General features: G+C 37.7%; 1 protein-coding gene across 1 annotated transcript in view; it reads left to right on the top strand.

Moving 5' to 3' along the window:
• The window catches only part of LOC124164418 (broad-complex core protein isoforms 1/2/3/4/5), a 33,205-nt gene extending 21,824 nt beyond the window's left edge, over nucleotides 1-11,381 (top strand). The window contains exons 7-9 of the mRNA XM_046541743.1: nucleotides 5,099-5,224; nucleotides 5,282-5,568; nucleotides 7,007-11,381. Coding sequence (XP_046397699.1) covers nucleotides 5,099-5,224; nucleotides 5,282-5,568; nucleotides 7,007-7,510 — 917 coding nt within the window. The 3' untranslated portion in view covers nucleotides 7,511-11,381. The remainder of the gene's footprint in view (nucleotides 1-5,098; nucleotides 5,225-5,281; nucleotides 5,569-7,006) is intronic.
• Nucleotides 11,382-17,742: the final 6,361 nt, after the last annotated feature.

Here is a 17,742-nt window from a genome sequence, read left to right on the forward strand (position 1 = left end):
GCATAACCAACGCCTTACCTTTGCCTGATCAGCGCCAGTCTTCTATGCAGTACAATCCAACTATTGCCATTCAGAAAAATTCTTAGTATCCTTAGAAAGGTATTTAGTTTAAGGTGCATCACTGCCTATGCTGGCTCTTGTAGTATGGTTCTAAAAATCACCATGCAACCAAAAAAAAGTAGGTTAAATGTTGTGGAAAAGTATGATCGATCTAGTCAGCCATCATTGCTCATGAGACACTCATTTAAATTTAAAATGTTAGCTGACACCTTTAATCTCATCTTTGTGTCCAAATGGCGATTTTCACAGGGAGAATAATGATTTCCCCTGTTTTGGGCCACGTCCCACATCTTCTAACTTCCTCTGCCTATGCTGTTTGCTCTTTTATGCTCTAGACTTGAAGCCCCACCTAGTCTGACTCATTTTTGAATCTGAATTCATTTTGGCACAGGCACACACTCTGTCATTGAGGTCAAAGCCTAGTAGTTTAACAGCCGAGAGCCTTAAGCTGCAAAACATGCATTCGGAAAGGGAATGTCTCGCTTCCAATGATGTTTGAAGGGGGCAGTGCACTGGTTGGCATCATGTTCCCCGCTTGAATTTTGTAATTGTTCAAACCATAGAGTTGAAACCTGAAAACTAAGTTGAAACGTTTGGAGGTAATGCCTCCATCCCAGATTTATCATGTTAATTGATCGATGTTAGAGTGTTGGCAATGGGAGGAGATAGGGAGACCATATCCACCGTGGAGGTCTCTTGTGTTCTTTTATTTTACAGATCATATATTTGGAGATTTCAAGGAAAATGACAGTCTTTGCTTTCTTTGGTGGGAAGTCATCTTCACATATTCTGTTTAAGTTGATTATTGCTATTATAACCCCCATTATATAACGCTGGCTGCCTATAATCACCATCCTCAAATTGGGGACTATATATAAGGAAAGGCAGATAAATGAACACCATAAATTGGTGTAGGCCTGGAGTGTAGGGGTCTTAGTGAAATGAAAATCACAAAATTTGAACTCATGGAGTGAATAATTAAATTGTATTAATGGTGGTATGGTGGTAAGAATCACTTTTGGACTTGTTGCACAAAAATTATCCGAAAGAAACATTTTCAGTCTTCAAATAAAGATGTCCTTGTGTAAACACCCATAGTTCCCTGATAACTTATACCAGTATTTTATACCAGATGAAAGCTATAAAAATCTATCTGTGTTTACCTACCGGAGTTTAGTATTAGACCTCTAGGTCTGAAAAAGTAGACTTCCTAAGATTCATTATTATTTTGCGCCTGTTTTCTAATCCATTAATCAAAGTGAATCTGGCATGAGTCTTAGAATATTTAGGCCACTTAATGGTTGGTATTCACTTTCTTGTTGCTCATTTAGGAGTCATGTGTCATATCATCTTGTATTGAAGATTTTTGGAGTGAATGATGCATTTTGGATGTATATATGTTTATTTTTTGTAATTATTTTACATTTACTTTTAGCCTGTTTTTACCACCAGTAGTAGTTTCATCATGTTGCATTAATATGAAAATTACTCTTTTGCTTACAAAACTGATCGTTAGTTAGGATCTGTTGAATTGTTTTTATCTCTTAGGGCATTTATTATGTTTTTGCCATAATGGCTGTTGCTTAAGTGAAATCAACTTAGATAAATATGCCTTTTTGTAATTTACTATTTTAATGCTTATTCTTTCAAACACTATGCAGAAAAAATAAGAGAGCTTAAATTGCTGTATTTTATAATCTACAAATTATAATGGGTACAATTACTATTGCAAATTTATCACTAAGCATTTTATCCTAAATTATGTTCCAAAACAAATGACAACATATAACTCAATGGAATATGAAAAAAAGGGAACATCTCATCAACGCACTTCATGTGAATGGCTACGGAAAAGATATGGTCCTAAAAAAGAACTTATGGAGTGACACCAGAAAGAAAAGAAATGTGCCGAATATTCACCACTAGAGAAACCTTCAGCGAACGCTGCCATTCTTTATGTGGCAGGAACCACAGAGGGAATTGCTAGAATCCTGGTCAAACACAATGTAAAAACGAGGTTCACTTGGTGTGGGAAAACATGGTGTAGCTACGAGAAGCCTAAGGTCATTTGCAGTAAAAGCCGTTACTACCCAAGGATAATCTGAGAGGCAATGGAAATATCAAAGCAGCGTGAAAGTTACAACAGAGAAGATGGCTATGTTTTAACTTATGCTGAGAAAAGGGCCTTCAGAACCAAGTATGTACCAATCAGAGTCCAGCTTTAAACATAGGATTTACCCAACTCCCATGCAAGATGGCCAATTTCAACACATCCACACTTCTGATCTGAAGATACCAGCAGGATGGCTGGAGAAAATGTTGTTTCTTTTTGACAAGACTATGAAGAGGATTGCCCAAAAGCCATTACCAGTGTGGAAACTTCAGATCCAATTTTTGAGGCTTGATGAAGATGACCTTGCTCAAAATATTCCATATTAATAAAAAAATATTCATGAATATTATCTCTTCCACAGGTCATGTGTGAAAGTTATTCTTTATTTTCTGTAAACTAAGCTGGATTATTTTTTACTAGCATACAACATTGCATGGGATACATGCAAGGGAGTCGAAAAAGACCAAGAGTTTCAAATATTGACTTTCCTGGTGTTGTAATTGGCATTCCCCATATAGCTTTTTTATAAAGAGAAAGCTGTTGTGGTTTCCCTAGTATTTTCTCAAAAAATAATCCGTATCTATGTGGGAGTGGAAATTAGCATGGTACACCATATTTAGTGTGGTAATGTGTGTAGTTGGTCTTACAAGGAAAGTCCCTCAAGTGTCACCACCAGTTCTCTTTCAAATTTTGCAAGGTGATAGGAAATGGATACCAATGACATGTAGTTTTGGTTTCAACTGCCAACTCTGATTACTTTTGGAAATATGAGCGACGGAAAGCAAAAGACAACTCCTAAACGCATGCAACCTGCTTCGCAACCACAGACCCTAACACACTGTCGAGATGACAGAGAGCACTTACAGTGTTGTTGTGCTGTGGGTTGGATACATTTTTTGTTGCTGCATTTTCCTGATAGTTTCCATAGCTATTATCTTAAAGTACTAAGCGTTTACGACTGAAACAAAAATTACTGGGTATCCATTTTCTATATCTTAGCTAAATTTGCACAAGATCTGGTGGTAACACTTGAGGGACTTCCCTTGTTAGTTTTCCAGCCATGTTGATACCAGTTGCAGACCTCCTACAACACCTGATTCACAAATAGAAGATGGAGAAAATAATTTCTTTGTGCAACTCCACTGAAGAGATTATGGGATTTCTCATCAACATGATAGGTGATTAGAAATCAACATTTGATGAACCACAGTATTTATTTCGATGAAATAACTTCAAAATTACAAATAATACTACAAAAAATATCATGGGCTATACTTTTCGTTATTTGAATTTAGCTCATAGTGTCCTGCTGATCAGAAGTAAATGAATTGAATAAATGGTATACCTTGCCCTTGTTACCTTAAAAGGCTCAATTCAAGATTTTTATAAGCTCAAGGTTTCATTGATATCTCTTTCATTTGAGCACCTATTTTTCCTTTATGGATTTGGGGTAAATGGCACCAGCAGCTCTCTTCTTTCAAGATGGAATGATGCATTTTTTTTGCTGGTTCCATTGAAAATTTTCAGTTGGACCCGCAAAGGGTATTCATTCATAATGGAATGGTTCCACCTCATCTCTCATGAAAGAACCAGTTCCACTCTTCTTCACATTGTCTTCCTCGGCACTCATCATTCCCACATATCAGAGATTTTTTAGGAATCAATTTAAAGAGGCAACAGACACAAAGAGGTTTATTAGTAGCTCAATCTATTGACCATTAAAAAATAGACCCTTTTCCTAATTTTCTTTCAAAGTAAGATAAATGCCTTATCAAAGGGAAATATGCATTAATATTCTCCCAGAATTAGAAATTCAGGCTTGTCCCTGATGTCCAACAGAATTTGGACGTTCTCTCAAACCCTAAACTACAATTTATTATACGTATGTGGTAGATGGAAGGGAATGTAAGTCAGGACACAAAAATGTTCTCATTTAGCCATTTTCTCACCGTAAAAAAAATATAAATTGTTAGTTGCGGAATAGGTACTTTTCGTCAGTTGGTGACATCATTTGAGTTTCAGTTCAGTAATTTGATCAGGGAGAACCGTTCGCTGAGGAAATTAATTGCTTGCAAGAGTGTGTACTATAATGAACCACATGAGGCTGGCGGGAGAAGGAAGGGAGAATGATTTTCTATTAATGTCATAGGTTCCATTTTTTGTAATCTAACTTTCTTTAGTTGTGTTTTATGTCCAATCTTCTTTGTGAAATGTATTGCATGCTGCTGATTGAGTGCATTAAAGATTTTCTGCACGTCTTTTCTTTCAGTTATGTTGGCATGTGTATATGTGCTTAATGCATGAGGAATCTAATGGCATGTTTATTGATTATGCTTTGTAGTATTTACCTTCATGAAATGTAGCCATTTTTAACTCTCCCTACTTATATGTGATTTTCTTGATTTGTAGTTGTTTGAAGTTCCATTAGTTTTCTGATGTAAATAGTGAAATGATAATTTCCAACTGATGATCACTCTTTGATTTCTTCTCAAGAAGCTCTTTTGTTTGTTTGATCATGAATCATTCAATTCAAACTTGGTGAATGCATATGTCACAAAATATCTAACATTCTCAAATTTTGTATAGAAAAGGGATTAAGTGCTCTAATTGGTATTGAATTGTAAATACAAGCTTTGTACAAAATACAAACATTTCTCTCTCTTTTCTAGTACTAATACTGTGTTGCCTTTATCAGACCTCTGATTTTTAGAGGATTACCTCACACTTTGCATTCACCTTCTCATTAATCCATTGTCAGTTTTTTTGGTGGCAAGAATTTTTCCTCTTCCTTTTGTTTTTGAGAAAAGGGGAAAAGAGCCAAGTGTTCATCATCCAGTGTGTTATGCCCTTTCAATATCTACCCTCATGTGACTTGTATAAATATGAAACTTATCTCATGACTTCCACTATCTCATGTTACATCAGTGGCTTTGCTCTTAGATGGCAGTGAGGTATCGGGAGCCCCGGGAGGAGCGAGTGGAGGAGCTGGTAGCGGAGGTGGGGCAGGAGGCGGGATGGCTTCGGGTGGGGGCGGTGGTGGGGGCGGAGGGGGTGGGGGCGCCGGAGGGGGAGGCGGAGGGGGTGGAGGAGGGGGTGGTGGTGGCGGAGGGGGTGGGGGAAAGTGTGGCCCCGGAGGAGCGAAGAACTGGAACCATGAAGACATGGAAATGGCTCTCGACGCCCTGAGGTCCCATGCCATGAGTCTCACCCGAGCCTCTGCCACTTTTGGGATCCCATCCACCACACTCTGGCAGCGAGCACACCGTCTCGGCATTGACACACCCAAGAAGGATGGTGGTGGACCGCCGGGAGGCAAATCATGGTCTGAGGATGACTTGACAACTGCCCTGGATGAACTCAGAGCCGGCCGTATTTCTGCTAACCGTGCTGCTAAGGTTAGAGCAAAATCTTCTATATTATTTCTACTGTATAGATACCTTTTTCTCAACTTATACGCAACTGAACTCTACAAATGAGGTACCAAAATGCACAGAATAATCAGAGAAAATGCGATGGCATATCTTACTTCCTAAATATTGCTATTGTTTCCTAAAATTGGTTTTTTAATAATTAAAAAAAACAAAACAAAAAACTGGTAAATATTCCTGACGTTAACGGTGCACAAACTGATACATTTGTTCATTTGCAACAATATCTCGCATTCTTTAAATAACTTTTATCGAAATGCGGCTGATTCCACATTCAAGTCTCCTGTTGATACGTAAGTATGAGTCATCATGTGCGTTTAACAGAGGATAGTGTAATTACTTCCAATGTTGTGTTTAAAGAGGTCCTCTGACCTCAATTTGCACATGAACATTCCAATTAAATTTGTACGTAGGACCCTGCCTTTTTTTTCTACATTTTAAAATTAGAAACACGCCTATACCTCCGTGGACCTGCATTGAAAAGAGCGGGGGAAGCCCACTGGGAGCGGGCGCAGCGCACTCGTATATCCTAAATCCTCTTCTTCTTGAATGAAGATAAACAGCCTTTGCAAAGTTTCACAGAATTTTTTATTTGGTATGGTCTGTTTCAAAGCTAAGGCATCATTTTTTAATTCTCCCCTTCATCTCCGTTGCCTGAAGAGTCAAAAAGTTAAGTAATGAATTATTTTATTTCTTAAGTTTTTCCCTAAGTTTGAATCCTTAATTTGTGAATGTTGACTTCATGTAAGATGTTTTTTCTTATTTGATACTGCACTTAAAAACAGAATAAACCAACTTAAGTCGGGCTCTTGATACTTTTATGAAGATATCTTTTTATTGTGAAGGAGAAGAATATTTTTCTGCAGGAATTTCCAGAAACAGTTTTGTACATACAAAGTTTGAACAGTTGTTTTGTACATTTTGTTTTCTATATTGAGTTGAGTATTCTCTTGATTCAAGATTATAATTATTTTATGCTTAGCATTGTAGTAGGGTCTGTGCTAACTGGAAACATTACATGATTAACTTTCTAGCCCTTGGTGAAGTATCTTTTTTGGCAATCATTGCAAAGCATGCTGCAGAGGAAAATCTTCAATAATTTTGTTCTATCTCCTCAAGTTGCTCTCCAGTATATTACTTACTAGTATGGGAATTTTAATTTTGTTAAAAATTAAATCCTCATGATATATTTCAGTATGTAGTGGCTAATTGCTGTCAAATCTTCATTTGAGAGTTCATCAGTTGGATTAATTTGATACATTGACATTGAATATTCTTTGAGTAGTTTTGATTTTTTCCCTCATAGTCCAACCCTTTGAATTTATTTTTACTGTTATTCCCTTATACATTTTTTTGCTTCAAATTTTGTCTCACAATCCTCTGATGATTCTATTAAATTCCTTAGGTTTACCGCATCCCAAGCAGCACTCTGTATAAGATCGCAAGGAAGGAAGGAATCAAGCTGTCTGCCCCATTCAATGCAACACCCACCACCTGGTCATCGGAGGACCTTAACAGGGCACTCGAAGCTATTCGACAGGGGACTTCAGTGCAGAGGGCATCTTCAGAGCATGGAATCCCCAGTGGCACACTTTATGGTAGGTGCAAAAGGGAAGGAATTGAACTGTCCAAGAGCAACCCTGTCCCGTGGTCCGAAGATGACATGAACGAAGCACTCGAAGCTGTCCGTGTTGGCGAGATGAGCATCAACCAAGCCGCAATCCACTACAACCTGCCATATTCCTCACTGTACGGCCGATTCAAGAGGATCCGATTCGAAGCAGAGGGTGGTGGTGTGGAAAGTGGCTCTGCGCAAGGCCCTGCTGGTCCTGGGAGTGGGAGTAGCATCATGCTGACGACCAGCGGAGGAGGGCATGAAGGTATTGACTTTGAGATGTACAGTAGCTGAGAGTGAGCATCTATGAGGGACCAAGCCGGGGAGAGCCGGTATGGAGAGGGCTGCCAACCCCTCCTCCCCGTCCCTTACAGCACGAGATCCTCCTGCAGACGTAAGAGGTATCCGTGGGTATATTCCTTGCCCAAACCGTGAAACCTGCCTGCCTAGAATCCCTAAAATAATTCACTTTCCATGGCAGTGTGTTTTCCCACAGAAGACAAGAGTTCTGATAATTGCCTTGTGGTGTATAAGTTGTGGCAATCAGGATAGTGTGTGGGAGGCTAGGGGAATAATTGACATTGATTGTGTGCTGTGGAAGCCGTGCCACATTCTTTGGATTTAAAAAAAACCATTAAGGATGGTTTTCTCCTTTGAAGTGTGGCATATGATGTTTCCCGCCTGTCCCCAAATAACCAAAGTAATAGCGTGATATTTTGAACATAGTCATATTATATATACGCATAAATATTCATATAAATATATCACATTGTTTTTTATTTAAATTATTATTAACATGTACATTCGTAAGCCTAAAAATGCATTCTGGTCACATTTAGTAAATTATCTTTCATTATTTGATCAGAACATGAAAATTAATACATATTGATCGAAGAACTGCACATTCATGAAAAGAAGCTGTCTTGAGAATGTCTTATCATAATATATAAACCAAATGATAGCTGAAAAGTGCATCAAAAGGCTCTGACATTCAGTGTCTGTCTCTTACGTAGGATGGCTGTAAAGGTACTGTGATCACACGAAATCTGACCTGTGAACAATTGGTATTGTCATCATCACTATAAGAAATTTACTATGTATTAGGATACATAGAAATATGTCTAAATGTGCTTGTACTTTGTTGGAAAGTACCAGTTTTCCATGATGTTTGATGACATTTTTGTCAGGTTAGTTATTCGCAAAATTTTATTATACTGTAAATAAGTCTGTCCTGTAATGAGATCTGTAACTCTTTGATACTAAGATGTCATGTGGTCATAATGTTGATGTCTATAGGTGATAAAAATTATTGTATCAAGCTGCTTTCTGCCTCTCTTAAAATGAATGCAGTTCCATATTTTGCTTTTCTGTGGATGTGCTTCTTCTACCATTTTACCATTGGCGTACAGTGGAATTGTTTATATCACTCCAGTACCATTTTTATAAATTTATTATGTTATTTTATAAAGGTTTAATTCTACAGGACAGGCACAAAATATGTGGCCACATAAGTACAAAGATGGCAAAGCATTTTTTTTGCATTTTAGGTATTAATGTATAAATTTGTATTACCAAGGGTACACATTTTTCTGCATTTTGTTTAGAGGATAGGCAAGCCATGTTATTAAAATCATCCCAGGATCACTAATTTGATGACAAAAGATGGAACTGCACCTTGTACTACACAGGATACTGTTCGCTGTTTTCAAACCATCTTTACTATTTAACACTGCTCACACACTCATTCCCTCTGTAGCCACTAATGTAGATGATACTGCACCAAAATTTTATACTGTTAAACAAAATAAAAATTTGTTTACATTTCTACTGACAGAAAAAGAGAGATGGGTGTGTGTAGCCAATGGTAAAATCATCACAATGTTGTGTATCAAAATAAGTGTAAGGGGAGCAGTTAGTATAACAATATCCTTTTACTTTTGTCCTTGTTCCCTCCTCTATCTTAAGGACGCATCTATTATTGTGTATAACATCTTTGGAGGGTTTTGTCCACTTTAGTTCTACATAGGCATCATCCCAAGAGAATGAGCATGTCATTGACATGGCTACCAAAACTCGTTGTTTAGGACAGCTTAAATCTTGTAATTGTATGCCAGATATTTTGCAACTACCCATGCATAGTTGGCTTATGTTTCAATTTTTGAGTTCTCTCTTACTTTGCCGCTGGTGTATCCTCTTGACATGGATGTCCCTTCATTATTGTCCATAGTTCGTGTATCTCCTGCAATAGTTATACTTGTGAATTCAACTGCATTTACTACCAAGAAGAGTATTCAGTGTCATTTGTGAAATTAGTAGCTATATCCACTGTTAGATGGGGAGTTGAAACAGCTAATGGTTCAGCGATGTGGGAAAAGTTTTTCATCAGAGTGAGTGATTTATTACTATAAAAATTGCCATTTCCGTTTCTTGCATTTCATTGCCTTTTCAAAGAAAAAAATATATATTTACACATAGATATATAAATGGACTGATAATTTGATATAATCATGAGGCTTGTTAATTTATATGACATATCATATTTTTTATTCATAGAAGAATTTGAATTATTGCAGGATCCACGAGGGTTCTAAGGTGTTTTGACGAAAGACATGGTTTTTATTTGTTGGTGTATATAAAAACTTATTTTAGCATATTTTTATTGATATAAATTTTTTCACTACTTTTTAAAATTTATCTAGCTTGCATTATTGTCTCAGAGGTTATATAGATATAGTATATAAGTTGTCTTACTAATGAATCATTGTGAAGGTGTAAAGGTGAGAGAAAATTCCATCCGAGAGAGATATTGGACCATGAGAATATGTTTTATAATGGGTAGGCATACTGGATGGATAGAATCACATAACCCTTCCTATATGTCTGAAAGTTCCAGTTAGAAGCTTGACCTTCCATCTCTGGTCTATGTTTATTTATTTTCTGTAATACCTACCAATACAACTTATATGAGTAGACAGTATTTTATTATTAAGGCACATTGTTTTTTGAGGAATGTGTGAATGACTAATACTAAGTGGGCCATGATTTTAGGGTTAGCATAATGGCAGAGGTAAATAAAAGATTGGTATCGTTTTATGATATGTAAATCAAATGTACACACAATTGTTCAGCAATACTTTTGAATGCTGGAAATTGCTACCACACTAATATGGCTGACATTGTCTGTTTAAGAAGACTGTTCTAAAAATATTCATAATTAGTGATGATGAGGCCAAACGTTTTAAAAAAAGTGTGTTACCTTTTTGAGGGAGATTTGGGAGAACATGTAAAAAGTGTATAGTAAGTTATGAGAATGTGTCTGGACAAGAAAGAAATCATATTGGAATGTATTTAAGCAAAAGATATATTTTGTAAGAAAAAAAGAAATGACTAGACTTTTGTGATTGTACCTGGGTGTAAGATGAAAGAGGTGCATGGTTCATTCTTGAGTAGTTGTCATGACAATCCATCCGTTACAATATCAGTGAGTCAGTACATGATAAAGTTGCTGTTACAGTTCCTACTGAAATGAAAAAACGATGTGTCTCTCTATGGCATGGCGATGATTTTTCCTTTTGTTTTTAAAAGGCATCAAATTAAAATATAGGTTGAAGCAAGGTTGAGTGGCTTTATTGTATGATGCCTCTTTAACGTCCTGGTATTTTTAAACGATCCAACTTGAAGTGTAAGCAAAATATATGAGAAAAGCAAGACATTTTACACCTAGCCAAAATGTGCATGATGAAATGAATAGCTTTGTATAAATAACTTCATTTGTGTCTTTGTTTATGTTTGGTGAAGGATGGAAGGATGATTTGGCATGCAAAGTATAATGATAATGGGTATCTTTTTAAACTATTTTCCAAAAAATTTATTTGGACTATAGGGATTCTGTAGTGGGTGACACTAAAATTTACAGACGATAGTGATTGGAATCATGCATTATAATAGCATCATATATGTGAATGGCTGTAAATGATTATTAAGAGAAGAAATATCCTAGGTTTGACAAGAAATTGTGCATTTTCTTTAATTCACCCACTTACCCTACATCACCATACCTTCAAATGTTCCAGAATTCCAGTGATTTCAAAGTACTGTCTTATATGAGTTATTGTATTCTTTATTTCCCCTATTTAATCAAATAAAACAACTTTATCAAAATATATTTATACCCTGAACTGTATTTTTATGAATTTGATTATTCTTGGTGCTTCAAAAATATTTTTTTTCTATACTGCAAATACTTCTGCCATTGCTTTCAGAAATGAGGGTAATGCTTACCCACTCTTAAAAAAAGCAACTCCTGTTGCTATGAGTCTAAGTTTGTGGATGAGGCCTTGGACCAATATCTTTTGTGTTTTTGATGGGATATATTATATCAGCATTAGTGGGTCTATCCTATAATTGCCGACTTACCAAAGTTCACATTTCCCTAATTAAGTCAAAAGCACTAATTTAGCTCATGATTTATTAAAAGGTATCCCTTAATGGTGCCTGTTGGAAACCAAAGTATGGCTAAAATACAGTAGAGCTGTCATTATTCCTCATTATGGACAGGAATCTTATAACAGATTATTAAAATGGGTATGGTAGAACCCCACTTAACATCAATAATCTATTCTGGAGGATCAATCTTGAAGTGAATTCCATGTTGTGTGGAATCAGTATTGCAGTTGAAGAAAGAGCATCGGTGCCAATCTATACAATGTTCATGACAGAGCCGATGCATGTATTGTTAAGAATATTATTGTATGAAAATATACTGTCCAAATTAGAAATTCGAAAAAGCAAATGCGGAATTATTTCAGACTGCATCAAATCCGCTGTATCTCCAACCATTGATAAAGCCATCTTTTTTACTCCTGACTGCAATGATCTGTTCATAGTGTTCATTTTAAACTTACCTGTATAATTATACCAATATATCTGACTACATCCCCATTCAATATGGAATGCAGATTGTTGATTGTCCTTGAGTTCTTGCATTTTTATGCAACCTTCTCATTTTTAAATTCATGTGTTTCATAGCAACAAAACCATCTTGTGTTTCTCCTCTATATCATCATTTTCCTCATCATTGGTCAAAAATATTGAATTTGCTTTGATGCAGCTGTTGACTCTCCCATCAGCCAATCTTTATTCATTCATGAGCACTTTTTCTCTTTGACCTCAATCAGTTGTTTTATAAATCTCGTATCGTGCTCTTTACTGTTGATTCTTGGCAATTGTCCTCACCAACTCAGATAAACTGTGAAATAGTCATTTCCCATTCCTCCTTAAATATTTATTTTTAATAAATATGGTTTTTTCATGTCGTTTGTCCATCTGCTCCTCATCTCTTTCATTTTTCTGCATTTTCCCTTGCATGGTTGGCAATGGCCTAGCCACATTGACATACTTTTCTCGTAAGATCACTGAAGTCAAGCAATGTTGGGCTCGGTCTAAGATCAAATTGGTGGCCAGTCTTACCTTGACCACAGTGCTCTTGTTGGCTATATGCAAGCGGTAGCCAGGTTAAAAAAACAAGGGGTCGGCCGAATGGACCAAGAATGGTCTTAGTGCTCGGGCATTTTACAAAGGCAACCAAGCATACTCTCTACCCCTTACATTGATCTTCCAACTTCTGGCAGTTAATGTTTGCAGTGGGTCAGTTATATGTACCTCTTTGGATCAGGAGCGGTTTCAGTATCAAATTTAGGGGGGTCTTGACCTATGTTTGGGGAGTATGGACAGTGGCGTAGCCAAGGGAGGATCCGGGGGTCCGTCCTCCCCCAAAATTATAAAAACAATTTTTTCATAAAAGAAAACAAAATATTGAAAAATAATGAATTTACAAAACATTTCTTTTACAAATGAAGTTTTTACCATTATGTCTTAAAATTAGTTCAAAACCCCCAACCTAGTTCCCTTTTTTTTAATTTTCCCCCTGGTTTTGGACACCCTGAATGAAATTCCTGGCTACGCCACTGAGTATGGAATAGCCCCTTGGGGAGAGGGGTGTTTGTACAGTAGGGAGTGCAATACTCTATAATAAATACAACTAAGACTTATCTAACTTTTGCGACTTGTTGCAATGCATTTGCTTATATGTACACCCCCTTTACTCCTTTTTCAGGGATACCAAAACTGTTTAATTAGTAGAAATTATTAATTTTTGATAAAATTTGGGGGACACCCCTGTGACTCCCCCTAAATCCACCTGTGGTTTGGATAGTTGATCTGATGCATATTATATGGGAAAAGGAGTAAGGCGTAAAGAAGATTTTCGGAATTGACTCATTTCCATTTGTGTAGTTTTCACTTAGCTATTCATGGATTGATTTGGGAGGAGGAAGGGAATAAAAGAGGTACATGGAGGTTTTGGGACACAAGTCTATTCATTAATCTCAGTTGGTCAGCCACCTCAGAACTACATTAGGAGAAGCGCTGTTGTTGGAGAGGAATGACAAAAGAGTAGACCGGTTGGTAATGGTCACTGTTTTGGGGGAGGGGGTGGTTCTTTAATTTTTTCAGTGCCTAAATGGTAGGCAATACCTTTCAGCCACTCTCAGCTTTAATTCTTCTGTATCAAATATCGTGGACAAGTACCTTTTATGCATATATTTATCAGGTATATTTAAACATAGTTAATTAAGCAAGTGAAGAAAAAACTTTAATTGTAGAGCCACCTTACAAAATTACCTCTTTTCCAAGTTTCTTGGCCACCCCCCTGACAGATTGTCTGCCCCTGACAGTTGAGAGCATGACCACCCTGGCAATTCAAACTATGTTGTGGCTCATATTAAATTTCGTTGAATGCTGGAAAATCAATGTGTTGAATAGTTTGCAGAACATGAAAGGATTTTTTCATAGATATTTACCCCTTCGTGTGTAGTGGAGATTAGTGGTGCTCCCATTTAAATTTGTCTATCATCAGTGTTATTCACGTTTTTCGCTTTCTATGTCCTGTTATATTTAGAGTGGTACTCACTTGCTGGGTCATTATACTTTGTTTGGGTGTGGTTGCCTTGATTGCCTCCAGTAATTTATCCACATCTCTGTATTTCCTTCAGAATTCCCCTAATTTCATTTTTCTTTCATCTCTAACCCCTAGACTGAGGGAACGTTTTTAAACATTTTGCTTTATGGGATTGCTGAGAAGAGTTAAGCTGCATTAGCGATCTCTACAGTGAGGGAAAGTGCACTTGGACTCTACCTGAGTAGCAGTAAAAATTTTGGGAAACTGAAGAAAGAAGTAGAGCAATGGTCAAACGTTTAAAAACCTTTTTCTGCAATCAGAATACAAAACGTATAAAAATGCTCCTGCATTTTAAGAGTTAATGACACATCATACTTCAAAAACATGCATTGAAACTTTTCAAGAATGTGGACAATAGCATCCTCATCAATATTCTTAGAAGTCTTCAGAATTCTGAATTGTCTTCTGTTTTAGTAGTTATATTTGACTTTTCCTGCTTTAAGTTCTGAGCTAACTTGGTGTCCTATGATTTTAACTGCTTCATTTCCTTGGACTCTCAGTTAGTGAAGAGTTTTGTCATGTGAGCAACATCATAGATGTTAAATTAGCTCTGGTCTTCCTTTTCTTCTCAATGAAATTCTTTGGACGGTCATGATAAGGTAGTCATTAGTTCTGAGATGTTTGGTTTTGGTCTGCCATGGATGGCTACACCGAAGAGATAATAATAATGTCATCTTTATTACAAGCGAATTTAGGATTAGATTGTTCTTTCTTTCTAATTACTTGTTTGAAAATTACATACATATATTCCCAGGATGGAGGTAAATCCACCAAGGTGGGAATCGAACCCTCAACCTCTAGTTTGGCAGTAGGGAATGTTACCGCGGTGCCATCGAGGCTGGCTTAGTATGGTTTCTTATTACATATTACTTTTGATATATATTCAAGAAGATTCAGGATTTATCATTATTAGATTCAGGGAAGTCATAATCAGTGCTGAAACTGACACCCACACTAAAATAATGCACTTGGGCACTTAGTGTTTGGCCTCCATACTGATTAATAGCTCTGAATTTCATATCTGCTATCTATTAAAATTCTTATTAACCCTAAGAGTGCGGTAATATTTATTTGCAGCATTTACCCAAATTTTTATTGCTACCTGGATATCTTGCACTTGAGCACTTTCCCTCACCATAAGGATCGGTAAGGGGGTTTACTCTACCAGACCGTCCCTCGTAGCAGAGGGTGCCTCCTGCACAGGGGGTCTCTTCTGCGCTGGCTGGCAGCTAAAGTTGTGATCTCCTGCAGCCCAAGGGGTACTGGCCATGAGAAAAATTTCACCTTGATTGTGAATCAAACATGTCTTTTGTGTATTCTGGACAAGTAAGCTGACCACCATGATGTTCATGATCCGTTGATATGAAAATAAATTCGAGATTTGATAGTAATTTTATGTGAAATTTTGTGAAGAGAATTTCTGTTTCCTGAAATTTAATTGCCAGCTCTTCTTAGTATTGCTTAGAATTGATACCTCCACTCCACAAACGCTCAATAATCGCCCACCAAATCAAATCCGCTCTTATAGTAGCCCTTTTAGAAAAAGGAGGAGTGGTTTTTGTTTCAGGCACCTCGATACATTAGCGACGGAAAGTAACAGGGAAACACCTAAACTTATGCAACCCGCGGCAAAAATATACACAGTTGCTAGGACGAAGAGCGCTGACGGTATATCGTCGTGCTTTGGGTTGCTTAAATTTAGATGCTTCCCCATAGGCGGATCTAGGGATAAAGACGGCCCCCCCCCCCCCCAGGCCCTTAAAAATATGCAAGTTTTTTAAATATGGTCCCATTATTATTGCGTTCGTTTTGTATTACGAGGTATCGTTGTGCTCCCCCCAGAACAAAGTCCTGGATACGGTCTTGCTTGTTCCCCCTCCTCCCCCGGAAAGAAATCCTGGATCTGCCCCTGTGCTTCCCTGATACTTTCTCTCGCTAATATCTCGAAAATTATTGAGCGTTGGCCGCTGTGACAAAAAGTCCACCTCATGGGTATTTTCTTTCCTATCACCTAGTAGAAATTTGAGGTACTTCCCTTGTAAGACCTCAGGCCTCCACGAGAAATTTGGGGACTTCGGGCGATCTCTCCTCGATTTAAATGACTTTGCCAGACCCTGCTGGATCCCATTGGAGTGGGGGCAAGGCCATAGCTAGAAAAATTTAGAGGGAGAGTATTCATTTTGAGGGGATGCACCTATCCATATATCTCCCCAATATTTCGTGGAGAGGAGGAGAAGGAGAGTATGAACCCCTTGTCCCCCCTCAAACCCTCCCCCTCTCTAAGGCCTTGTATTCGGGGATTCATTCATATGTAGGGGATCATCATCACTGGTCAGCAATCCTAAGATTGGTTAGATTCACCTCTACACTCAATTTTTCTATCAGCTCATCTTTTCCCACCTATGTATTTCTTCTGTTTCACATTCTTCTTTACCTGTTCCATATATTTCTATTGAGGTCTTCCTTTTCTGTTCTTGCCACCTACTTGACCCTCGATGATTGCCGTCATCAGGCCATTATCCGCATAAGACACTGCCTCCAAAAGGCGTCTTTAAGCTTTAGGGTACCTTTCAGGTGCCTATAGCAGACACTAATGCCTTACGCCTTTTTCAAGATGCTTTAAAGGTGCCTTTCAGTTACCTTTAGCTGGCACATTTACCAATTATCCTGAGAACTCACGGCAAACGGCAGACGTATAAAATCTGTCTATTTCGAGTCCAAAAGTTCGATGCAGTCTACGCATACTTTGATTGCGTAGATTGCATAACTTACAGGATGAATGTTATCAAGGAAACCTTAATTGGTTGCTAGGGATTGCTATTATCCCTGAGAGCACTCGAAAAATGACAGACTTGTGAAATTTGCCTATTTCGAGTCTACGTGTGACTTAACCGATGGAAGTTCAATGTTGACCATGAATATACACGACGTATACAACGAATGCGTACTATCGTTTTCAAAAGTATGTAGACACCCACGAGCCCCACTTAACTGATTTGGTAGGGTCGGTAAAAACTTGGAAGGTTGGCACATGAGGTAGCCTGCATCTCTCACCAGTACGCCAGCAATAGCCAACGAGGACGGACTCGGGGGCAACCGGGCTAGCGAGACAGGATTCAAACTACTGGCTCAAATGCCCTAGTGGGTAGAATGCAATGAGGAAACTTACATCCACGCACAGGTTGGGTTGTAGGATTGTTTTCATTTGGGCTCCGTGGCGAGGATTTCCTCTCTTCAGATTCATATTTGGACTCACCGTGAACACGGAATGCGTATGTGGCTCCGTAGTGAGTAGGATTAATTTACGCGCATTTGTTGCACTGAAGTTATGGGGGTGAGATTCTAATCTGAGCAAATTGTAATATTTTTTTTCATTTTGTGAATGATCAATGAATCAAAAGTCAAAAAAATCAATTGATAACATAAACATAATAGATGTAAGTAGTTGACTCAAGAAAAAAATTAACACCGAATTTTTTAGCAACCAATTTTTAAAAATTAATCACTC

This window comes from Ischnura elegans, chromosome 8 (genome assembly GCF_921293095.1).
Source record: "Ischnura elegans chromosome 8, ioIscEleg1.1, whole genome shotgun sequence".
Classification (NCBI taxonomy): Eukaryota; Metazoa; Arthropoda; class Insecta; order Odonata; family Coenagrionidae; genus Ischnura; species Ischnura elegans.